General features: G+C 43.0%; 2 protein-coding genes across 3 annotated transcripts in view; one reads left to right on the top strand and one right to left on the bottom strand.

Annotated features, from left to right (window-relative positions):
- LOC125904589 (trophoblast glycoprotein-like) overlaps positions 1–26,387 on the top strand; it is a 567,815-nt gene that overhangs the window by 83,280 nt on the left and 458,148 nt on the right. The gene's annotated exons all lie outside the window — the stretch shown is intronic.
- Positions 1–26,387, bottom strand: part of LOC125904571 (retinoic acid receptor beta-like) — a 262,875-nt gene that overhangs the window by 24,673 nt on the left and 211,815 nt on the right. For both annotated transcript variants that reach the window (XM_049602062.1, XM_049602063.1), the window contains 2 exons: positions 12,648–12,808; positions 3,039–3,215 (listed from right to left, as the gene is read on the bottom strand). In XM_049602062.1, coding sequence (XP_049458019.1) covers positions 3,039–3,215; positions 12,648–12,808 — 338 coding nt within the window. The remainder of the gene's footprint in view (positions 1–3,038; positions 3,216–12,647; positions 12,809–26,387) is intronic.

The following is a 26,387-nucleotide window of genomic DNA, read 5'->3' as shown; positions in this document are numbered from 1 at the left end:
CTAATATTACTAGAGTTCAACTCTGAATTATAGTCCAGGTCACAAATTATGACCAGATGACACATAACAAGCCTGTCGTCACTTTCTTCCCACTTTCTCTTCCTTCCTCTTCCTCTGAGCAATGAATGCTAATCAAATCATTGCCCCCCACCCCCCCACCCACCCACCTCCTTACCCCCGACACCCACAGCAGCCGAGCATGCAAGACGCAAGAAGGAGACAGAAGAGGAAGGGAGACAGCCATTTGCCTTTTTCCATCTCATTACTGCGGCTACATTAGTACAGTACATCGCTCCACTTAACAACTCCTAAATAACAAACATTCGGCTGCCGCAGACATGTCTGCATCTGTGCTCCATAAAGAACACACGGCATCTCTAACAAATGAAGAGCGAGTGACTGCCCAATATTACAAAAAAACAAAACAAAACAAAACCCACAGACGAGCCTTCCAGAAAAGATTAGAGGTTGAAAAATGTTCCTGTGTGTGTAATCTAATCTCCGCTACAGACAGCTACTCCTCATGAAGAATTGAATTGACTGGCATGATCAATTAATCGGATCTTCCTTGCTCCCATTGGCCGGCGGAGTAGGTCATCCAATAAGGTTAGAGGATTGGTCTAATGGGAGCTGGGCTTGAGGTTAAACACACCAAACCCCCAGAGATCTGAGGCTATTGACTCACCACGCAGTCTAAATGAATTAATGGATTCTTACACACAGGAACAACACGGAAATGAGAAAATAAATATTAGAAATCACTGAAGCAGACAACTCCCTGTCTGCTAAAGAGGCAGGTTTATATAACTGTGTCGTGGCACTGCTGTGAAGAGTTCTAGAAAGGTTTTAAGCTCATTACTGAATATTTTAGAGAATTTACTGAGGACGCATCTAAACTCTAAACTGTGTATCATTGAGTTACTCTGTTAAAGCAAAATTGGTTCCCAGTATGATGACTAACATCAACAAAGAAGCAGGAAAGAGACTGAGACTGTGACACTGAGCAGAAATCTAAAAATAGGCCAAGACCTAAAAGTAAACTTTCTGTTTTTGGTGAATGTATCCACCTTATTCCTGAGGGCACTACTGTAGAAATGATCATGGGCGCAACTTCCTGTGAGATAGAGGAAGTAGCAGTAAGCTGGTTAGTCCCATAGACTGTCTGTGGTTAGTCCCAGTGGCTACTCTTGGTGGCTAACCGCCAACGCTGGTTCTTTTCCAAAGTATTTTGCCTTCAGTTTAGCAAATACTGATTTTTTAACAAATATTTAACTAATGTTAACATAGCATTTTCTAAAATGTCTTTGCGGAGCTCTGGTACCTGTTGCACTGTCCGTGTCTGTGACGACTAACAACCAGTCTGAGCTAAATTTTTGTCTTCAGCAACTGTGTGTTGAACATGTGACCCGGACAAAAAGGGATTGTTCCTGTTGCCGTGGTTACCACTGATATGAGAAGAGTTTCACTAGACATAACGGAAAAGTATTAAATCAGAATTATCAGAAGAGAATGACACGTAGACTGACAGGTCCGTCACTCAACGTCAGTACATGATATCCCTGTCATTCCCCGTCTGACTTCATTCTCACCCTACATTAGAAAATTGCTCGTTATGAAATAAACTCAGCAACATCTACAAGATCTATAAAAGCAGACTTGATGGGAGAAACTTTGACCCATGAGACAGGAAACTGGTGACGCAGATGGTGATGTGGAAGCTTGATTGTAGAAACTGTCTAATATTTTTTGGCGCAAATGAGACCCCAGATCTTCGCCAGGTGACCAAGCAACTGCTAAGCTTATTGCAAATCCAGAAGCCAATTAAGATATGCGTCTTGTGTTATCCCTCTGGAGTCATCTCTCCCAGCTCCCTCACAGTCAAGACTGCAGCAAAAATAACAAAAACATTTGACTTACTCATCTTGTATCGTGCATACCTTTAGTCGTTCATAGCATTTCGGGTATGGAATTAATCTGCAGATGCTCCGGTTCAAAATGGGACCTAACTTTTCCACTGACGAAACAGCCAATAAAACAGGTTCAGAGGGAAGCCCAACCCAACAGAGGGTTTAAATCCTACGACTCCCCACCAGTCAGTTAGAACTGAGGAAGCCTCTTGGATGAGAGGCGAAACGTCTTCAAGAAACTCCAGTTGCCTCTAATATAGCACTTAGAATTACCAGGGCGTGGATGACTGAGAATCTTCACCAACACGTCATTAAAACAGGTTTTTCAACAATTGTGAATCACCAAAACCACAGGAGATCTTTGAGCATACAGTCATAAATGTACAGACAAAATATTAGGCTGATTGGTCCAGTAGTTTGGGAGATTAAGTGCGGAGAGATACACAATCACAATCAGTTCCCTCCAGGCGTACACTTCACAAAGACACTAGCTAAGTTCTGAGTTACCGTCACAAATTTACTATTAGAAAACATTTTGTGAATATTATGAACTAAGAAAGCTGTATTGCCAGGTTCTTAACATATGAACATCAATCAATTTTAGTTCATCCAGAGATGATGCATTTGTTGGTGGTATCTCAAGTAATATCACAACTAGCTTGGAGCCAATCATGGTAATGTACAGTACGCAACTTACACAAGTGTACTGTGGAAACCTCTCAATCGCAACTTTTTTTTTTTTTTTTTTTTTTTTTTACCAAGTTATTAAACTTTTTTTTGTGGAAAAAAACACATCAGTATTCCAAACAAAGTATTTTTATGGAAGGAATATTTTAAATAAATTTTTCGGTGTGAATGCACTGCATACTCAGAATAACAATCTAATTATTTGGGGCATGTGTTACCTTAGCAGCTTGCTGGTAAAAAAAACCAAAAAAACATTTTGATTGGCTACAAGACTTCTGGTGCTGATTCCAGCATATCAAGTGTTTTGCTGAGCTTGCAACCAACTTTGCAAAAAAAAAAAAAAAAAAAAAAGCACCACATCACAGCGACTTCAACAACACAAGGACTTGTCTCATTCCCCAAACAACAAGTATACTCCTCTAAAATAAAAGCACCAACACCCACCAGAATGTCCAGGCAGGCAGCTTTCAGGAGCGTGATCTGGTCCGCAATGGTCAGCGCTGTGAAGCCAGGCACTCGTTTGGCAAATTCCACGATCTTGATAATGCACTTAGTGGCCAGCTCGCTGAACTTGTCCCACAGGCCCAGGTCCAGCCTCACACGGTGGTCTGCACTCGAGTTCTGCAACACACACACGCATATGCAAACACACACACAAACAGAGAGCGAGACGTCAGGCGAAGAGGCAGCTACTTTTGTCATTGCACAGACTGCTGCTAATGATCTCCTCAGTGCACCCTCTTCACTCTGCTCTATATGTGTCACACTTACATACAGTAAATAGGCTCCATAAGACCTGAGCTCTCAAAAACACTGGCAGGATTGTTGTTGTGAATACGCTGAGCTGAGCCGGTTGGCCGGGCCCTGAGATAATGAGCGAAACAGTGTCAGTGGGATGCTTTGGCAATGATGGGATGCAGAAACAGAGCTGTGACAGGTAGCACAGTGCGGTTTAAAGCCAGAGGTGCCATTAATACAGCTATACGGTCCAGAACCTACACAAACATCGGGAGGGAGCAGGGATGGGTGGAAGCCAGGGAGCAATGGAGACATAGCCACAGATCGCAATGTGTGGAAAAGAGGAAAAAGTGTAAGTAAATTTGCTGTAGGACACCAGAGAGAGGGAAGAAAGAGAGGAAATGACAGATGAAAGGAAGGGAAGTTAAGTGTGTGAGAGCAGAGAGGCATTGTGGAAGGGCGCAGGGAAGAGGAGCTTGAATCCTGGGAGTTTCTCTCATGGGAGGTGATGTGTATGCTGAGGTGAGATTGGTGCATCAGTTTATTAATTTATGTCCTTTGATTAAAAATCATGTGACAGCTGGTGTCATCCACCTCTGACATGTTCTTTCTGATTATTATTTTGGATCTTTGCCAAGAGAAATTATTCTGCAACTTTCAACAGCATTATTTCTAAAGGAAAACTCTGGTTTCTAAGTAGGAGTGGGGAAAAAATGACTCACTCAAGTATCAAGATTTTTCTTTTTATTCATTTTATTTTTTTGTAATGCTGGAATTGATTGATATTATTCAGATACTGAGGTGGAAAGAACTTGCCGCTTTTATTGTGGTAATCTACAAGTAACGTGACATCATATCTGTTACAAGAAAAGCAAGAAAGCAGAAAATGGCGGTTGATTCAAGGACACAGACTTCAGCTGCTCTACTCAAAATCAGCCAGCCGAGCACAAACTTCCCGCTGGATCAGCAAACTTTTTCGCTGCTCCCATTTCAATGTTTTTAACCCCCACTGAACTTCTTCTTGGCAATGTCACTGTATTCCCTGATGACAGCTAATAACTCAGTGAGTATGATGTTATAAATGATATAAGTGATGGCCAAAATGATGAAAATATACCCAAATTACATGCTAGAATATCTCTGAATTCAAGTGTCGAGTTCACCCACTTCCTGACGTCCTAAAAACTCGAGGGTCCGCTCTGTCGATGCAGAATGACCAAAAGTAGGGGGTAGAGCTCTGTTCCATCCCTCTACAACCCTCCTATCAAAAGTTTTTCGCGAACATACCTTCCTGTTTTGGACCTGACTCCTCGATTGTTGAGTTCACCACTTCCCGACGTCCTAAAAGCTTGGGGGGTGGGCTTTATCGACGTGCAAGGACCAAAAATGGGGGGTAGAGCTCTGTTCCATCCCTCTACGACCTTCCTATCAAAAGTCATTTGCGAACATACCTTCCTGTTTTGGACCTGACTCCTTGAGTGTCGAGTTCATCCACTTCCCAACGCCCTACAAGGTTGGACGTGGGCTCTATCGGTGCGGAAGTACCGAAAATGGAGGGTGGAGCTCTGTTCCATTCCTCTACGACCTTCCTATCAAAAGATATTTGCGAACATACCTTCCCCTTTTTGGACCTGATTCCTAAAGTGTTAAGTTCACCCACTTCCCGACGTCCTAGAAGCTCGGGGGTGGGCTCTATCGACGCAGAAGTCCAGATGCTGCTGACCTTGATAAGAACACGACTTTAAGAAAATATATTTTTTGTCATTACAATAAATAAAACTTACTAATTACAAAAGTATTAGTATCAGCATATCCCTTCACTTGTTAGAAACTTGTTCAAAGAAGCTGAAATCAACTTCCACTGTTAGCATCAAAAAGTTTTTTAGCTCCATCATTATTAGCAGTTTATTTGAGAGAAGACATAAGAAAGGCATTCAAAGTAATGATTTTGCAATGTTTGAGAAAAAATGTTTACTTTCTGTTTGTCTGGGGCTGCAGCTAATTTTCAGCTATCAATTATTATGTTGTTTAGTTATGACAAAGACCCAAAGGTGACAGAGTGGTTCAATAAAGAGGCTGATTTTCCATTTAGGCATCTACCAAGTATCTTCCAGAGCTTTAGTCTGGTCAGAAACAGCAGCCAGACCATGATGGGACATCCTGACAATCCAGGAACAAGTCAGACTAATGACATTTTTCCAATCCCTCACTCAAACGGATATATTAGCCTGACCTTATTTCCATCGATGTGTTTTTGAGTGAACACTGACCAGAGCTGCTCTGAGTCTGAAATGACAGCAAACAGCCAGGAGGAGAAGAGGCAGAGGAAAAAAGAGGGAAAGAAAAGGCCATTAGAGCAGGAGTTAGTGCGACGGACGGATTCACAGAGACAGAGGGGGGAATGAGCAGCAGTTGGGGAATTGTTTGGGTGGAGCGAGGGGAAAGCCGCAGTGTGATGGTTGATGGCGGGGATGGAGCATCTGATGATCATTTGTTTGTTTTTCTGATGGTTTACATGGAATAGCCCATCTGCTCCACATGAGTGAGTCTCCACATGTAGCAAGGACACCGCACACACACTCACTGTGGAGGAGGTGACACGAACACACTGAGGAGGGGGACGGGCCTGACAGAAATCTAGTATGTATACAGGTTAAACACCAGAAAAGACAAGACGGGGCCAACTTGCTTTGACCTTATTACTGGAACATTGTGGGTTTTTTATGTGACCAAGATATTTACTGACCAGGACGTTTTAGGCTGAAAAATCAACCTGTGAGTGTTCTCTGGTGAGCAGCCAATGTAATGACATGAGTCTAGAGTTGGTGGGACTTTCTGAGATTGGCATTGGACGATGGTGGTGTATGGTTGCAAGCGACTCATCTGGCTGAGGAAATCAACTCACTAGTCTTAAAACTTTCCTTATGCCAACTTCTGATAGCTGGTTGTATTTTAAACATCAGTAACAATTGAGGAAAAGATGGAGAAGATGGGAACCAGCTCAACTAGCATTCTGCTAACAATTGCACAGGTGTTCAATAATAAACTGGACGATGTGCCGAATCTGTTTTGGGAACGAAAATATCCTTTGTCAAGGAAATTCGGCTAAACCCTGGAATACCAGACAGCGTCATCCAACCAGGTATCTCTTTTTCCACATGCTGATCGAACAGGACAGACGACTCTGGCAAGAGAAGGGTGGGAGGCGTGCACTTTATCGTGAATAAGGACTGGTGTGACAGTGGGACATTCCTGCTCTCTGATCACTGATATGCCATTCAGAGGTGGAGTTGCTGGGGTTGTTTTTGGACACTTCCGCTATCTCACTGGAAGTCGCGCCCCTGATCAGTAGTGCTACAGTAGTGCCCTCAGGAATAAGGTGGATATGCATTAGCCTGATACTGTATAACAGCCATAACCATGTACCAGTCAGGCACTCGTGCAAACCAGACTGAATAATAGTTTTATTTTCTCTAGTAGCATGTATGTTTCTGAGTCCACTGCGTTCCCTCTTTTTTCCATTATGTAACAGGGCTAGAGCTTCAGCATGTAAACAAACAACAAACAGCTATATAAAAAGTGCTCTTGACAGCATCAATAAGGTTTGTGCCACGGCCTGGGCCTGCAGAAGCATTGTGATATGTTAGGAGTGTACACAGTATGATACGCAGGCCTCAGGAGAGGAGGAAACAAAGCCTTTGTGCAGCTGTAATTGACTGTTGCATAGCCTTTTATTTTCAGATCATAAATGCATCTGCAAAGAGACACTGACAAAGAGTACGCTGAGTCTCCAAACAAACTCCTTGGACATTTAGGCTGTTTATTCAGGATAAACAACTGTACTGAAAGAAAGAAGTCAGGAGCGTGAGGCAGAGAGACAGACGGGAGAATTGATCAGAGTGGGCAGAGAGAAACATGCTGTCTTTGTGTATTTTAGCCAATATTATTGATACTCCCTAATGTTGACGTAGCTTCTCTATTGGAAAATCAGAATAAACCCTGCGTTAAGGCCTTGCAATTTTAAAGCAAGTTGTATAAGTAGATAAATAATACATAGAATTGACAGACAAAGCAATGGACTCTAGGAAAATAAAGCATTATATAACCAAAGTATATCAAAACCCAGACAAAGGGAATATTAAAGCTGGACAGAGATAAGGAAATCCGTCTATAGCATCTAACAAGTCAATCTTAAATTCTGATTTTTTAACTTTTTAACTTTTAACAGTGGAACCGAGGGAGCGTACACATGTCTACCCTGCAGCTTTCTGAAGAACACAGCAAAAGAAAAAGACAAGCTATAAGATTTCTGTTAAAGCTGGTCACAGGGGTGTTATGTAATCTATCCATTTATGCAAAAGATGCTGTAATTTGTCATTCTGTGCCTCATTCTGTGTCAGGGTAGAGGAGCCTCTGCAGCAGCAACAGACCAAGAACTCTACACTGGAAGCCAGATGAAGGAAATTCATTTATGTGGTCTTCTACACATGATTAAAAGCGTTTGAACTGTACACCTCGCTGCTGGATCGTGACACTCAAACACTCAGATCTTTGAGCTTTTCATCTGCTTGCATTAATTTTACCAGTCTACCAAAATGCCATAATGTGACCTTTTAAAAACTGTGGTGGTTACTGTTAATGTGCAAAGGTCAATTTTCCAATTAATAACCTAAATATGGAGGAAGTTCTGGAAAAAAACGGAGCGATCATATTAGAATATGATAAAATGTACTTATAAAAACAGGGTAAATCTGAAATGACTGCCCATTTCTAATAAAAGCTTGGGGTAAGAGTTGCTATGTACCAGGCAAGACTGGCTACCCTTTGCTGTCAATGATACTTCACTGACCCTGTCTCACTCCAATGTTGTCGAATACCACCACTTGTCCAGTGACTTCCGGCGTCAGACACCAACGAAAAAAGTCATCCTTTCACGTCGGCATGATAAACGGCCAGTTGCCATTATTGTTAAACTGGGAAACACGGAGGGACAACAACATAAGTTAAGGGGGCGGAAGGTGGTGGATGGGTCCAACAACCACGGACTTTCACCCAGGAGGCCAGTGTTCACTTCCCGTGTGATTGTAAAGCAAAACCCTGTTCTTTTTTCTTAAACACAACCACATACTTTAGTTGTTGAGTGCAAAAAAACGTCATTTCGTGGTGTTCTACCAACGTATTTGGAAGAGGCTATAAGCAAACTGTGTATACTGAAAACAGACACAGCGTCCCAGAATGTCAACAACCAACACACCCAGGGGACCTTGCGTGTCTTATCTCAACGTGGAAAGTCCATGACCAAACGTCGATATCTGACCAGGTCGGAGTGAGAATGGCTGAACACTGAATGTATTTGGCCCGAACACTCATACCTTATACAGGTTGCCATCGTAATTTTGAATTAAAAGATCTTCCGATTAGTGGACGACCCACTCGCCCTGAAGTAAGTGTAATAGTTTTTTCTTCTGCATGAACTTTTAGGCTCTCCTTCAAAGAAAAAAAAGGGCAGCTGCCAGAATTTTAGGAGTTCATGGGTCCAAGTTACCCTATCACACTAGTAGAGACCAGGGGGCCATGCCCACTCTGCACTGCAGTCTGCTCAGTTGTATCTTGGAGAATTACAACCTAAGGCATACACTGGGAAAGGGAAAAGGGCCAGATAACACTCCACAATTATGTTAAATTTTGGCGAGGAAAAAAACTTGCATGACTAAGCTTATGTCATATTGCCAGGAATAACAGTTTGGTACAGAAATACTGAATCATTTATTATCTGTTGGCCTAAAAGGAGTCACATTAAAACAACCTGATCCTAAAAGCCAGAAGCAGCCTGTAAAATACCAACCATTAGTTTTAAACTGCAGACTGTAAAGTCTCCCCATTTGAATTTGATTACTAAAACCCTAAAATTCCAAGAAAATAACGATGAAATGATCTCTGGAGAGCAAACCAGTTTTGAGCTCAGCAGGAAGGTGAGCCAGGTTTTACTCCCTGAAGCTGTTAAAGAAAAAGAAACTGGTGGGGAAAAGTGACCGACTAATATGACACCCTTTGCTGAAAATCCAATATGTACTCAATATGTTGGCAAACTTCAACATCAGTCTGAGCCCAGCCCCGGGAGCTCTTTCAGCATAAGAGCGCTTGAATACAGCGGCGCCCTCCAGCCCCAACCAGCCCGCTGAACTGACTGTGGAGACAGCTGGAGCGGCCCTCCGCTTTCACAGCACATCAATCCCCCTGAGGTTGTTACTGCGAGGCAGTTAGCACCGCGGCTGCTGGACACTGTCACGAGCAAACAATCTATTGTGTGGCCACCCGAGAGCGAGGGAGGGAGATAAAGGGAGACAGAGAACAGCAGAGAGAGAGCGAGATCATTAAATATGATCTGGGGTTAAGTGAGAGGCACATTAGGGCCGTGCTTAAATCACAGACAACGAGCTGCAGTCGACACAACAGCACTACGGACGCACATTCCACTGATTGACATCCGATTTGATGGGGAAGGAGGAGGTGCCGAGATCTGTGTGTGTGTGTGTGTGTGTGAGACAGAGAGTGTGTGTTTGCACAATATGTCGGGGGGGATGGAGGTGGCTGATATTAAAGCAACTTATCTTGCTCTTCCCTCTGGGTGGAGAGGGAAAGCAAAGAAAAAGGGGGAGCTCAGGAGGAAGGAGGGTGAGATAATTCGCAGTTGGATTTTTTTTTCTCCACCCCCCCTCTGCAATCTCAGTCAATTACACAAGTCCCATAATTCAATAGAGTGAAACAAGGAAGTTGCCGGGGAATTCTAATTTCATTTATGAACATTTATCCAAACAAATTAGACAACTTGCGACATTAGAAAAGAAGCTGGCAGTGTAGAAATGAGCCCTGCGCAGTACATCAGCAGGCCCGTGTGTACAGATGCAGAAAGGGAAATGGCTGTAAAAGCGACCAGCACCTGTGACGAATAGCGACGGCGGACAAACTGTAATGTGGCTAATATCTCTAAGGCTGGGCCGTGTGCTCTACAGCAGCAGCAGCCTCCACCGCCGCTGCCTGGAGCCGCCGGGGCCCCCGCCGCGCGCTAATGTTTTATTTTGTCTTTGAAACTGCCAGGCTCGTTTTTCATCACCATCACTGTCAATGAAGCGTTATTCATTGTCGAGCTAAGCCCTCTCACTCGCGCAGCTATCTCCGCTAACCCAGCAATGAACTCCTAAATCACTGCAGACTAGGATTTGAATATTTCACCACATAATTGGAGCTTTAACCTAATCTAGGGGCGCGGGAGCTCCTCTTCTGTTTCCGACGAGGAGGACTCAAAAGGCGCATCAGGATCCAATCGCTTGTAATAATGAGGAACTTCTCACAGTCTGTGAGCAAGCATAATTACCACTGATCCAGATTAAGGCTTTATCTGAGGCTCGACTGCCACTCCAACAAACAGCAAACACTGGCTTATATCATAACCAGGGAGCAAGATTTTTGCTATTATGTCCCACCATTTTCAGCTGTGGATTTTGCCTCAATGCAGACTGTTTATTTTGTAAAAATCAGGAAGTGTCTTGCGGGAGAGGGAATGGGATGAGGGTGGAGTAGAGCGGGGTTACAGCGATTAGGAGCATTGTGTTGGGATTGAAAGGGGGAAAATTCAGAGTTATGGAGATGGAAGCTTACTGTACTTTGAAACGACAGCAGCATGCAGCTACACACAGTGGAGAGCTAATAGCTCCACTGTATGCCAGTTTGCTCCATTTCAGCTTCTCTTACCCATCACAGCTCCAAACTTTATTGTCAGTGACTGAATGATTTTCATTACCGCAACAAGAGAGGCATTACTGCACATTATGGCTGCTCAGCGGATTTGTTTGTCTTTGTATAAACAGTATTTTACATGACTGACAGGTGTCATGAGATTTCCAAAACTAGTGCCATCAAATCATTAAACGCACACCTCCCCCCTCCTGCTCTCACACACTCCCTACAGAAGCCTGTTTGTAGAGCGTCGGTGTCAATCACAGCTCACTGGCACCGACTGTAATCTATATGTAAGTTAGCTTAAAAACAAACACATTAGACGCTGTCAGCTCCCTGCACAATGCTGCCATGCCTGCGTGTCAATCAAAGCGCCGCAATCTCTGCTTGCTATCAAGCTATCAGCCGTCCTGCAGCTCCAACCGCTTGCCTGTCAAAGCGTCACACAACTCAGCCCAACAAGGGTTTTGCGCCGTCGAGTACTCGCTCTGGAGGTTCTCTCGACATTTGCATGACCTCCAACTTTTGCACCGAGTCGTGACGAGTGCAGAAGTGCTCCTCAGGGGGAAGAGGAGCTCGTTGTCACTCAGATGTGGGGAGTGCGCAGTCCTTTGCAGGGTCAGCCGCTTTGAGACTGGATAAGCAAGGGCCTGATGTGTCCAACTGACGAGATTCTTCTTCAAGGTCCTGCGTGGATTAGCATCCCCTCACTATCTGGCCTTTCATGGGTTGTTAGTTTAGCACAGGGCCCGGCGTCTGAGGGTTTGAGGGAGGTTCAGGGACAGCACAGAACTCTCAACCTTGATGTCGGGAGATGACAGGGATAATAAAGCCTGCACAAACCCTGACAAGTATTCTTGACACCCAGCTTAGCTCAGTCGCACATATCCATCGCCTGTTTTGATTTACGGAAGCAGATAATGATTAGCTGGATTAGCTGCATTTATTCCACCTTTCAGACATGTAGAGTCGAGTTGGTGTCTGTCTGCCTCAACCAGACGGATGGGCAGCTGTCTGGCTGGCAAGTATTTCCCTGACGAGGATTTGATGTTGGCAGCTGCTACGTCTTCCAGTCCTGACACCTCCTTTTTAATTTCTCTTCTCGCTGTCACAATATATAAAAACTGGGGTAAACAAACCCTGCCTCCATCTCTGGTCCGTCTCATGAGACGCAGCTGGAAGTCATGATGTGTTAGCTGCACGGTGCTGCTATGATGCATGCTTTTTATTGTCTTTCCATCACACTTAATGTCCAATCAATAGCTATTGAGAGAAGAAGAAGCACTAATGCTGGTGAGGATTCGCCCGGACAGTCAGCAGTGTACTCTCCAGCTGCATTACAGGGGGATTTAGAGTACAGTACAAGAGATTGATTATCATTATGAGCTCTGCACTTGCGGCTAGTTTGCAAGAGCAGATCAAAGGAGCATCAGTAAAACAGGGTCACGGAGTCAAAGACACATTGTAGCTCTGATATGTTTATGATTTAGAAAAGAAGTGCAACCAAAGTTAAACACGCTCATTGATCTGCTGTTCAGATGTATACTTGTAGGAAGCACCACAGGATAGTGAACTCACCGTGGTGTATTTGCCAAGCTGGCAGAGGGAGGGGAAGGTTTCTTGATGGGCCTTGCGAATCTTTTCAATGATGGTCTCCAGCTCGGCTGTCAGCTCGTAGCTCTCTGCCAGCTCCGGCTTTGGGCTCTCCTTCTTCTTCTTATTCCGGTCGTTTCGAACAGCTGAAGGAGAACAAAGGATTAGGATTAGCGTCAACAATGACTTGCAAATGGATGACTTGATCATCGAAGTAAATGTGGACTTGAAACAAAATGAAAGGCAACTTGAGGAACAACAGAACTTTGTTGCTAGTAAGCATTTTTCGGGTTACTTTAAAGAGATGCAGCAAGTTGTCAAGTGAAAAAAAAGTGAGACCTTATATAAGGACAGAAAGTTTCTACTCTGTCAGCTCAACCAGACTCTGTCAGCTTAGTGCCACTGGCAAAGTCTGACAAAGAAAGAAAACAAAAGTGTCTGAAAACTCAAGTGCTTCACATATGGATGGAGTGATCTGTGCGGCTAATTTGATTAATGAATGATTAATTACCTTCATCTTTTTACTCAGGGCTGTTTTGGTGCTTTGTTATGTGGTTTACCTGCAGTGAGTTGAGGCCTACGTGTAAACTAGACGGTCTGAGAGGGACAAAACGCTGAGGCAGTGGTGTAGTCTATGTGATCCGCAGGTATACCCACTAAGAAGACATCCAAAAAATGTGCAAGGATATGTAACAACATAGTTTTGTGACAGAACTTTCACTCCAGCTATTTATTTTCAGAAATAGGCTACAGGGTCGAGAGATGTGACAGGAAGCTGAACAAATGCTGCAGAACATGCAGAGAGAGACTCGTCGTCATTCCTCGCCCCCACCCCGCTGAGCTCAGTGCGCAGTGTGTGTATAGTGAGAACGTGAGAGAGACACAGAGAGTGACGGTGTATGCGCTGAGAGCAGACAGGTGTTGGTGATCAAAGCAGAGAGGAATTAACTGTAAAGTTGTCGAGTGGTAGTAAAGGTACAGTGAAGGTTTCAGTTTGTCCATGAATAAACACTGCAGCTCCTTGAGACCAAGGTAAAATTCCCGTGTTTCACTTCTTAACTGCTGGGTAACGTGAAGGGAGTTAGCATCAACCTCGACCCTGGAGGCAAAACAACCAGTGGTGACCCTGGAAATTTTTCATAGGGGCGGCCAGATAGGGCCACTGGAAATCTTAGGGTGGCACACATTTTTACACAGACTCAAACAACTGCAGCAACCTACTGCTCTAGTGGGTGATTATGGACAGCATCCCGACATCGCAGATTCAAAAGAGGCATGAGGGTCATAACATTTAACACAACAGCATTGGTCTCTATTTTGACATATAACATATGCGTTGGCAACGCTCTATAAACAGTAACAATGGCATTAACATGGAAATGACAATCATTGTTTTCCCAATGTATGCACTTTTTCAGCCGCTGTTCTTCTCTGAGTTAGCCACTAACTGCTAACAGTTACAAGATACTTTTCACATTTCCTGTGAAGGGTCACACACATAACACGTCATCAAAATGTCACAGCTGTGCCCATGATCACGTCCTGCTGGCTTTCCAGTTTATACAGACTGTTACTACCTCCGTCCCTGGTTCAGAGACAAGACAACTCTGTCCCTCCATTCTGCGACTGTACCTTTTACACAGAACAATGCAGCGGCATAACGGCGTGAAATTCTTGCCTTCTTTTGCCATTTCTTTAATTTGTCCAACGATTTCGGCGTTGACCTTTACCGACAGAAGTTCCCATATGTAGTTATCTCTCCAGTTGGACATTTTCGTTACTGTCTTTGTGTAAATGACACTTCCTCTTCACTCTAACATGTTTGTTTTCTTCCAGTTTCGAACAACCCTCGTGATGGAAGCATCATAAACACGCCAGCTTGCTTGCTGTGAATTCTCCAGACGATCACCTGCTCTATTCACACATGGGCTCAATCGGACATTACACAGACCTTGAACTAAAGTCCGTTTCACGTCCGATCCAACTGATTCGGACATTTGCGTTCTCACATACAGCTCCTCCGGGTAATGTCTACATAGTTTCAAATTGCAGCGTATGTGTGAAAGGAACTTATGAGAGTTCAGAACTTGCACACTGATATACTTTGGTTTCTTATTCTATAGCCAATGATACTAATGATCTGATGTGCATTGACTGATACAGTTAAGATTTTGAGTTATGTATCCATACATGTCACGTGATTCATTGTTTTTTTTTAAATAGGCTGCTTGTTCTTTTTCTTAAAAAGGCAAATATACAGCTTTTATTTAAAGGAGAAGTGATTCTAAGTAAGAAAACATTCATGGGAACAAACCAAGTTTGAAAACACCACACAGAGGCCAATTTTGAGGTACTTTTAAATAAAATACACACACTTACAAATAAAAATATGCTTTTTATCTCCATGTCTTAAAAGAGAGGATGAGTAGTTGTGTGCACAGTCTATGTGGCTGTAAGAAAATGCAGAAATAAGCTAACAAAGGAAGGGAAACAGAAGACTGCTAGCGAGCACACATGGATTTAAACAATGTATGTTTGAAATTCTCTTGAAAACTGTCTTTGCAAATGTTTTATGACGAAGGAAATGCACTCTGCGTGTTTAATAAGCATCAAGAACACAAAATGCGCTGTGGTGATAATGCCATTGTTGGACAGTAACGAGCATCAACTGTTATTTTTTAACCTAGATTTTCTCTCCTACGGATTATGGCCAGTGGACGTTGAGAGGACACTGTGCCTTGCACTGAATAATACGCTACATGTATAAAAAGGCTTAAAAAAACCCCAAATAAATCCTTAGGAGTGAGTCATACAGTACCAAACAGTCAGGAGATACAACAAAGCCCAGGTTGCTGTGCTTGTTGTGTGTGCAAAGTGCACCCTGAGAGAGCGGAGTCCGCGCAGTGCTTTGCTTCATTAGGTGCAGATCTTTGAAGTCTGTCACAGCAGGACATTCAAACAATCCAACCAGGTTTATTACTCAACACACAGCATGATCATCCCAACATCACAACTCTCTGATCAGCTGCACACTCCCCTTTAGAATAATAAGGAGAGAAGCTGGAGGTGGAGAGAAAGAACCGGGCCCATTGTCAGAGCTGAGACACCCGAGGGACCTTCCTTGGCTGGCAACACAACATCCTCTGCCCTAGTTTACAATAAAGCCCTTTATATTCACGCACTAGAGCCAGCTCGTGATCCCATATTGCACTAAGATGGTAGAGTGGGACGAAGCCAGCCCTGTGAGGGTTGGGGTTTATTGCTGGTGCAGATTTACAGTAGTCAGAACTCCAAATACTTATTTCTGTTTACATGCTGTAGATATTCCTTTTAAAGTGACATGCACCAAAATGATTTTGACTGCACCATATATTTGTCCATCTTTATCTGCACCGTCAGGTACGGGTCTAACCAAAATTACAGTAATGTACAGTGAAACTACTTTAAATTTTATATGGTCACAGGAACATTTTAAGAACTTTTTAGCGAATCTAATATGGAAACATCATTTTTTAAATCACATCAGGACTCTTCACCTCTCTTCCTCTGTTTCATATATCATATCATCAATTAATATTGCTGACTGGATATTGACCTCTAGACTCCAAATACCAACTTCCCATGATCACTGCAGCTTTCAATGCTGTTAATGTGAACTTCACTAAATGAAAATTCTTTTTTTGAACAAATATTTATAAAACAAAAGTAAAAGACAGCATTAAAACCCCGTGTGAAGAGGTGTGTCCTTTGTACTGATGCATTTTGATAATAACTTTAAATCACTCGCTCAAATTCTGTCAATGTTATTGAAAAAAAAAAAAATAATAATTTTCCACAAATATATCAAAACTTGTGCATACCCATTGAGTACAGCATACCATACCATGACTTAGTCATACCAAAAATTAGAAAAAACCCCAACATTGGTCCACAGGGGGAGCCACAGCGATCGGTCACATTTTAGCCATTTTTAAGCATTTTTCTGTTGTTATAGCGCCACCCAGTTGCCAGTTAGAGTTAAATTTCTCCAGTCACCTTGAGGCGTCCTGTTCTACATATCTACCAAGTTTAGTAAAAATCCATATGGTGGTTAGGCCTAGATAAGAAATGAGCTCTCTAGCGCCCCCATTTTGTTTGATGGGGTCAATAATGGAGGGGTCCCCTCAGATTATGTGTGCTCATATGCCTACAAAGTTGCGTGGTGATGGGTGAAACCCTTGAGATGTTATACACCTTTATGTGATGAGCCACGCCCTCCACAATATTCATTGCCTTATAGAAGCTCAGTTTTAGTAAGTTTTCCAACTTTTGCCAAGAGGGAACTTTAGATATTGGTCCCTAGATTATGTTCACCCAGTTTCATGCAGATCGCTCAAACTTCCTAGGAAGAGATCCATTTGAAGTGTTTTTCAAAAAATTCAAAATGGCGGAAAATCTATATAAGCGGAAGTTATGGGTTCTTGAGGCAAATGTGTTCCTCATGAGGAGAGGCATCTCTGTGCAAAGTTTCATGTCTCTACCACATACGGGGCATGAGGTATGCCCATTCAAAGTTTGACATTTCAATCGGTTGGTATAGCGCCCCCCTTTGGCCAATTGATGTAATATTGCTTCATTGGCATCCTCCCATGACCCTCTACCACTGTGCCAAATTTCACATGGATTGACCAAGACAGTGAGGAGAAAAACATGGAACACACACACAGACATCATCATCACAGTTTTCATCATTATATAGTAAGAATAAAATAAAGAAGCACTTAAATCTCATACTTAGTGGTGTGTCCTGTGCAGTGATATATTTTGGTATTAAATTAAAAAACTGTGTTGATGGTCAGAGGGTTATGATATTGACAGATTATAGTGCTTATCCACATAATCAGGCATTAACCTCACATGGAGTCTACCTCTGCTTTACCAACAACGCTTTATATCCATAAATTAATCTCTCCTGATTCAGACTACATATATCATATATATACAGCAAGGATCCTATACAGATATGACATACAACACAGTCTGAAATCCAAATCAGTCACGACAAGGGAGTCCATCTGCCGTACGTATCTGTTTAATTTTGACATATTAGGACAGGCTCCGCCCACATCTCATATTCTGTGCTCTGTCTCCACATTATCAGACCGTCTCGATGCATCAAAGTGAAACAGGAGTCAATACAATTTTCTGTTCGGGAGAATTAGATTGAATGTTTTGGTCAGCTGTGTCCTCGTGCAGATTACTGTCACTGCTGAGAGGCTGCAGTGATGTGTTGACATTAATCTCGCCATACGTTCTGACCTACATCTGTGACCTATATGCCACCTATATGGGAGTATGTGTATGTAAGAGACTTTCCACTACATCAAATGTGATTATGCCGTCAGTAAGGCAAAGTTTGACAGTGACAACGTTAATTACTTCATTAGAAAGAAGACTAAATTCAGATAAATGCTAACAGTGAGTCAATTTAACTAAACAGAGACATGTGAGCTCCTTCGCACAGACTGTGAGAGTTACTGTCACAATGTAATGATATTTCTTGCTTCATTCCTGGAAATTATATTCTTCGAAGACGCAAAACAAAAACAACATGTGATGGAAAAACTGATCCTAACCGTGTCTGTCATTATGGTTAGCAGTGTCAGTGTGGGGGCAGTGGGAGGGGTTTGACGGACAGAGCACAGGCCTCCTCCGATCTGCTGCTCCGCAGAGAAACGCTGCAGACACCGAACACAGCAACAGCAGGTAGAGCAGATAGTGAAGTTTCAGAATGGAGCAACAGAAACCTGCTTCACTCTTTTCCAGTGTGCAAGTATGGTGCTTATGTTGGCCTACAAGATTCAATACAAGAAATGATCACAAGAAGAGATAATGAAGCAAAATATGCACAAAATACTGTCCTTGTGAAAAGAGCACACGAACAAAGGATGTTTCTAAATGAGGAACAAGATATTTCACGTGTAAAAAACACACTCACAATAAAATATCTTAATACTGCACAGTCAAACATCTTATTGGTCATGCCCTTTAATGATAGGATGGAGTGAACTGGTCTTAGTATATTATCATTACTATTAAATTTTAAGTAAAAGTCTTGATAGCAACACCGTGTATTGTAAAACGTCCGCACCCACTGTTTTTCTTGACGTGCACCATCACAGGTTGACCTACATCACTGTCCTGTTTCCTAGTGTGGAACAGTGTCATCACAAACCCAGCAATTTTATCACATTGTTCCACAACTTACTGTCATGACCACCTCTCCTGTCTGTCTGACATGTCTAATGTGTGTCAATTAATCTAGTAGGGCTGCAACTAATGATTATTTTCATAGTCGACGAATCTGTCGATTATTTCTTCGATTAGTCGACTAATCATTTTATCGAAAAATGTGTTAAAATGTTGTTAAATGTCTGTCTGTCTCTCCCAAACCCCCAAATTATGTCATCTAATGTCTTGTTTCGTACTCACGCCAAAGGGTTTTAGTTCACCGTCATGGGAGAGTGTGTAAAGCTGCCAATATTTGAACGTAAGAAGCTGCAGTAAGAGTATTTTGGGGTACTTTTATAGTACTTTTCTATGAAAAATGACTGAACCGATTAGTCGACTACGAAAATAGTCACTGATTATTTTAACAGTCAATTGGTCATCAATTAGTCGACTAATCGTTGCAGCCCAGTAACCAGAAAAAAATGTTTGCATTGTGCATTTCTACACACCATGAATACATTAGATTTGTGGTGATGTAGTTTATGAGTTGACTGTTTTTCCTGTTGGGATAGCGCCACGATAAGCGGTTGTTTTTTACCGAGACATTGCAGCCTGGATTGTACCCCCAAACTTCTGTGACTTCTGCGCCCAAACCTCACCACACATTAAACACTGCGCTGCTGAAACATTAAGTTCCACATCTCCGCAAGATAATGATGTATAAATGTAATGTATCCGTGGTTTGCAGCAACGTACAGTGCCAACACTTATTCTGGAAACTGGGCTGCTGCTTTGTGTGACACCGAGTTCATCTCGTCTGACATATCTATTTTTGTCTCGTGCACAGTTTACAGTATGCATCTGAGTTTGGACTCCACCGAGGAATCTCCCCGAGTCCTGGCAATCTTGTTTTCATGCTGACACAAAAACTGCCAGTATACTGAATCAGAACTGCTCGTCGGATGGTCAACAAGCATCAGAGACCCCAACTTCACACCTTCTTCACGCTGTGTTTGTCGGCTGTGTGCGTGTGGAGGTGAGGAAGTAAACAGGGTTTGAATTTCTCTCTCGCTCTCCTTTCTCACTCTCGACACAACTATTTCTGCCACTTTTGGTGACTGTTGGTGATTGTCTGAAAATGTACACCATGATCGCCACATTTAAATGTTATCGCACCTCCCTACTGTCTGTCTGTGATGGAGGGCTTTCTACTTAGTCATCAAGTGTGGCTGTTCGGAACAAAACACTTTTATCCTTCCGACAGGACCGTCATTATATGAATTAATTCTCTATGAGTATAACCCGACCCTTGCCCATCCAACCTAACTCATAAATCTATTCAAAATGAGTGATGAGTGAATTTTCTTACTGTCACGGCCACATTGGCACAGCAAACAGGCATGGTATTTAGAAAAGAACACCAGCTCTTATGTGTCACCTGAAAGAACTCAGGCTAATTCTGTCCAAAATGCTGCTGCCAGTAGGTTCGTTCCTTCAAAGAGCAGAGGACAGACAGTGACGATGGGGGGTGAGGACAAAACGAGGCAGTCCTCTCACACACAGCACAGAAAAAACACAAAAACACTTTGCCCCTTGGAAGAGGGGGATGGTACAGAATAATGATACAGAAAGGGGGATGGTACACAATCTGTCCACGTGTCTGTGTGTGTCATTTGTCGTGGTGTGGTGACGAACTGTGTCTGGCGAGGGGGTTGCGGTCCGCACAGAGGCAGGCGAGCCACGAGATGTGATTTAGGGAGACAGCGACGTGGCAAGTGCACCCCCTCACCCACCCAGGGCAATCAATTACCACCGCACTCCAAGCAAATTACTGCGAGCATGAGCAGATACATCCAAATGATGCATCGGACAAGAGGCCATGAAAATATATGGCTTTTTAATACCCACAAAAGGAGTAGAGGGAACCCATCCAGTGCATTATGTAGTGGCTGTGAACACTACTCCAGACTTCCACATGAAAAGTATCTGCACTTTTATCTGTACTGGTCTCTAAGTGTCTGTTTGGCTCCTTCAGCTCTGTTTTCTGTGTCAAATTCTTGGGTCCTGCATTGAAAAAAAAGGCAAGAGGCTGCACTGGTGTGGCCGCATTGTTTCAGGTACAAGGTGGTGATGAATTATAGACATCCAGTTTGAGTATTAGATCCATGAGTTTGAAGGTTTATCAGATACTGAAACACTGCACAGGCTCAAATATTCTGTGTGTTTCCCCTTTGTGTTGCACCTCTGTGGTGTCAACTGATTGTCTCACTGACATGAATGAAGGGTCTGGGTTTTGTTACGCAGTGCCGTTGTCTGTCTGAGCATTGCTTCACTCTCCTGGCCTGATGAATCTCAGGCTCTGTTTTCACCTGCGATTAAAATGTGTTTTGGATGATCCGATCAAAAGTGACAGCATTAAATACATTGTGATGCAGTCACTCAACCCACTGGCCTCTAGTTAGACAGCACAATAGCACTCTACAATCTGCTTATTTTACGAAAAATTGGACGAAATGTTTGACCATACATCGTTTTGCCCTATGGAAGGAGATGTGTTTTGCTGGAAACGATATCTCTGGCTGTGCCGACACAAACTGCTGGTGAGAGTGTGGACATAATGACATGGAGCCCTTTGACCACCTAGCATATGTGACGTAGGTGGTGACAAAATCTGAACACAAGTGATCAGGTGGAGAAACATGATAGACACAGGTGTGAACCGCGATGTGTCTCAGCGGTCCACTTCTGTTTGGATCACCGAAATGCACGTTAATACCAGGTGTAAACAGGCCCTAAGTCCAGTATTCAGTGTTATTCTATTTCAGTGATGGTCTTTACCAAAACCTGATAAGTGTAAGGGTTTATCAGGGCATTTTAAAAACATCTGCTGCTGCTGGAAACCAGGTTGATGAAAGCTTTCACACCTGCCCTGTTTGGTTCGGTTCAATCAAACTCAAGTTCGTTTACCCCCTCAGTGCGGTTCATTTGGGCAGGTGTGAACACAGCAATCACACTCAGGTGCGCATCAAAACAACCAGACCGAGACCTTCTTGAAGAGGTGGTCTCGGTCTGGTTCCAAACGAACTCTGGTGCGGTTGGTTTGTGGTGAGAAGGTGTTCCGACCTGGATGTGAAGCAACTGCAGTCACATGACACATTGTTTGGGTTAAACATGAGCATGTTACAGTCCTGGAGGATTATTAATGTGCACCTCCTCCTGTACTGCCTTAATATGCACATTCAGCACATCCAATGCATCAAAACATTGTTTTCTAGTTGGAGCCGCGCCTCGTTTTCAAACTGTATGGTTTGACTAAAATGAACAATGACAGCAATATAGTCCACGATGAGCAGCGCTAAAATCAACCTGCGTAGTTGTCCCTCCATTGTGACATTAGAAAGTGTCACATTTATCTTGCAAGTGTACTCTTCTTCAACGTTTGCTTTACTTCCTGGATTTTTCCCACATGGAAATTCTGACCAATCAAGAGCAGCTTTCTCACACAAGGCATTTGATCTGGTCCTCTTGTAAATGCTGCCGTGAGAACACAAACCAACTCTAGGCAATTATACAACTTTGTGACAAAATTAGTCCCTGATTCAGACCAAAGGAAACCACTCCAGGTCTGACAGCAGCCTTAAAGATTGAATCAAAACAGTAAATTTGCAGGTTGTAAAACCAACACAAAGACGCTAAAAGGCTCTGTGAAACCGAACAGGACGGCAGAATTGTTGATACTTCTCTAATAATCAGAGTACCTGTTCCAGCGCTTCTTTAAATTACAAAACCTTCCACAATGTCCATAACCTTGAGAGTTTTACCATCCATATTATGCTTCCTCTTTTATTTTGTCCATCAGGCCTTTTGATGTGACTCAATAATGTGAATATAAAAGTCCTGGATGTCAGATTTTCCCACAGCACACAAATGCTGCTTTATAATTATAGCTCACAACTACACATCACACACAACAACCAAAATGTACTTAACTGATGCTTTAACTGATGCTGAGGGTGCTTATTATGAAGGTTAAATGTTTCCCAAATTTCAGTCCACTCTGAAAACAGACACATTATCAACTGGAAAACATTTCCAGCTTCACTGATGGACACAATACAGGTCACCCAGACAAACTCTAATGAAATGATGGTATTTGAAATGTTGTCTCTGACATGAAAACACACGAGCACACCCCGCATGAACCATCTGATTCCAATCCAAAACTAAACGCTGAGAGGTGTGGGTGTGTTAGGAGTTTTCTAGGACTGTGTTAAATGCATGAAAACCATCCAAATAGCAACTTTGTCAGGCTTTGAGGGAGCGCTGTGAACGAGCGAGTGTCTAGTGTTTCTGAAGTGCTCTCCAGGGTGTTAGACCAACGGATGGAGGGTCATTGAGTGGAGTTCAGAAATGCTGTTAAATACACTCTCGAATCCCTCGGCTTTCCAAGACTCTCATCTCCCTCTCCTTTGGTCAATGAGAAATGTCCCTTCCTCTGTCTTTTGTCCTCTTTATTTCTTTTTCCCCGGCTGCCTCTAGCCCCCTAGTGCAGCATGGCGATTTTTTCCCTCTGTTCTGCTGCTTTATTGGGATGCTGTGTGGCGCGGCGGCAGCATGCATGGACAGTGGCCGTTTTGAGAAGCCGCCGGCCAGCCATCTGCGCGCTGCCAAGCTCTGCACAGTGTCTCTTTGAGCAAACAGATGCAGCGCTAAATAAACACTATCTATCTGGAGGCCACGTGATGCAGCCCGGGCCGTTCGCCACGGCACTTAACATGGCAGCTCCCTAACACTAACCAGGTGGGTGTCGAGCAACCGTGATTATTCTGCGCTGCCACCAGAGCGCTGAGTTTAAGCTAATGGTCCTGATGGGACAAGGGGGTGGAGGGGAGAGGGGGTTGTCAGATGGGAAACCTGCATTGTGGAAATATGACCTTGGAGCAGAACGGGAACGAGCGAGGTACATACACAACTTGGAAGTGAGAGATTGTGTCATGATGGCGGTCTCAGTGCTGGTTCAGAGGCTTTTTTCCACACAGATAAGACTAAAAAATGAAAAATAAATAACTGAGAACTGATCTAATTATCACCTCCGTGTAAACAGCAGTGGATGTTTGTCAGAATGCTTTAGAAGAAAGTCTTATTTTCTGACAGCTGCGTCAATCCCTCACACTGTTTGTGATATCAAAAAGCTGCTCAGATATTTGATAATATGCAGTAATATGCATCTGTTTAGAAGTAATCTGATCGGATTTCGGATCAAACCTTGAAAATGAATAGTTCAAAAGAAAAATAAAGGACTGTGAAATCAGATTAGATCACGTCATCCAGTGTTTGTTAAAATCTGGATCAAACCTTCATCTTTCATATCTTTATCCCCAAAGCCAGGACTATCCTGATCTCAGCAGAAGGCTGGATTCAGGGTGGATTTCAGGAACAAAATGCAGTAAAACTCTTAAACTTTGCACTTTATTTGTTTGACTGCCACAGTGATAAAGAAGACAAAGTAGACATTAGGCAACCTGTAAATTCTCTGTACATTAAAGTGAGACAAAAGAGAGAAAAAAGGATTAATACCCCGTAAGATAATCCCTCAAATAGCTGTCAATATAAAACAAAATTACTGCACCAGGGTCTTTTTTCAGTTGTTCTCGATGAGGAGCAAGAGTACGCAGCCATCTAGAGAACAAGCGTCACGTTCAGCATCTAGCGCTCACTCAGAGTGCTTTAAGTGGAAAATCTCTGGACTTTTCACAAAGGCACCGGTGTCGTCACTGCCGCTGCTTTAGCTAGGCTACTCTCTATTATAGCAAATACAGAAAAGCTCCTTTTTTTGGGAGCAGGGTTCCTACACATTTTGAATTTCAAAATTCCATACTTTTCCATTCCCTAATTTCCAGACTTCTCTGCGTTTGTTTTTCCCTCCAGATAACATGCGACATCTGAGTAAATATATCAGTGTATCATATTTCACGTCATATTTAATTATTCTTAATAAGCGATTGTAGCCAAGTACCATAATGGCATGCAAATAAAACCTCAGATAAGTTCAATGTCTGGGCTGAGGCAAAAAGGTTGGGACTCTGGGTGCAAGCGATGCAGTAACGAGACGTCGGTGTTTTTTCCTTTCATGTGGCTCAGAATCGCCTCCTCCCAAAGCTTGCATCTAGCTCTGTGTGTGAATTGGGAATCCTTGGCCAACCAGTACTTATATACAGTATTGTCAAGCCATCCATCCAAAAACTTGCATCTACCCATTGTGAACCACGTGAAACTCGTCTTCTTGTCAAAGGTGCAGTGTTGGAGTGAAACTTGATACCTGGGGGGCTGGAGGAGGGTCATGGGGCAGCGGACTGGACATACCACTTGTCAATCAGGTAAAAGCGGTGGTATGTTTTCTGAGACGTTTGCGCTCACACAAACTGTGCTTGGCCTGGCATAAAACACGATCCGGATTGATTAAATTATTTTTGGAAATACCTCATTTTCTATTTTATAAAACAGTATTTTAGAACAGTGGTAATAGTCTGGAAACATAAATATTTTTCCATACTTTATTTTTCATTTTCCATACTTTTTAATACCTGGAAATTGATCAAATTTATTTCCATACTTTTCCATACTTGCGTAGGAACCCTGTGGGAGCAGATCGGCTGGTGGACACTGGACCTTGCTGGTGAGTGACTGTGTAGTCAACCCTCTCTTGATGCAGCATAATGTTAGCTACCTGGCTAATGCTAGTGTCAAGATACTGTTGTCATAGGAAGACAATCCACGTGCAGCAAGTCATTAAAAAGAATGCCATCAGTGCTTTTTTTAATGAAGAGCCCTGCCACCGCTTTTCTGCTCTCCCATAGACTCCAACCATAACCCAACTAAACACTTAACCCCAGCACTCAAACAGACCTTTGAAGGTCTGTCTAAAGTGAAAACCAGCCCAAATGTCCTCACTTTCCAAAATGTCCCCACTTTCCAAAATGTCCTCACTATAAAACTCAAACTGGTTCTCACAAAGATAGATGTACAAGTACGCTCACACACAGTGCTCCTCCTAACAGTCTTTCTCTTTCTCTTCTCGCTTTGCAGATTCACCAGATTAATAATGGATCACATCTCATGACGGTATGAAACTCATGATCGCTTACCACTGAAAAATACAAAGACACAACTTGTGTAATGACGCATTCAATCACATACCTGCTGGTGCAATGTGTACACACACACACACACACACACACACACACTCATACACACAATCCCGTACACACAAATATAAAACAATGCTCCCGTTATGTTCCACTCTAAGTAGCAGTTCAGTAATCTCCAGAGGCACATGATAGCACGAGCCTAGTGTCCGAAAGCAGATGTTCCCGTCCATCTTCTGACTCAGGCCTCAGACTGAGCTCTCAACACCCTGCTTTCATTTTGAAATAACTACCACTACAGATGTAAGCTTTCAGGTGTTAGACAGCCTGCAGTGGCCACATTGGATGCCTCCAACTGTAGTGATAATAA

The sequence above is a fragment of the Epinephelus fuscoguttatus genome, linkage group LG17 (genome assembly GCF_011397635.1).
Source record: "Epinephelus fuscoguttatus linkage group LG17, E.fuscoguttatus.final_Chr_v1".
Classification (NCBI taxonomy): domain Eukaryota; kingdom Metazoa; phylum Chordata; class Actinopteri; order Perciformes; family Serranidae; genus Epinephelus; species Epinephelus fuscoguttatus.
Note: the sequence above shows the minus strand (reverse complement) of the source record. Positions and strands in the feature narration are given on the sequence as shown.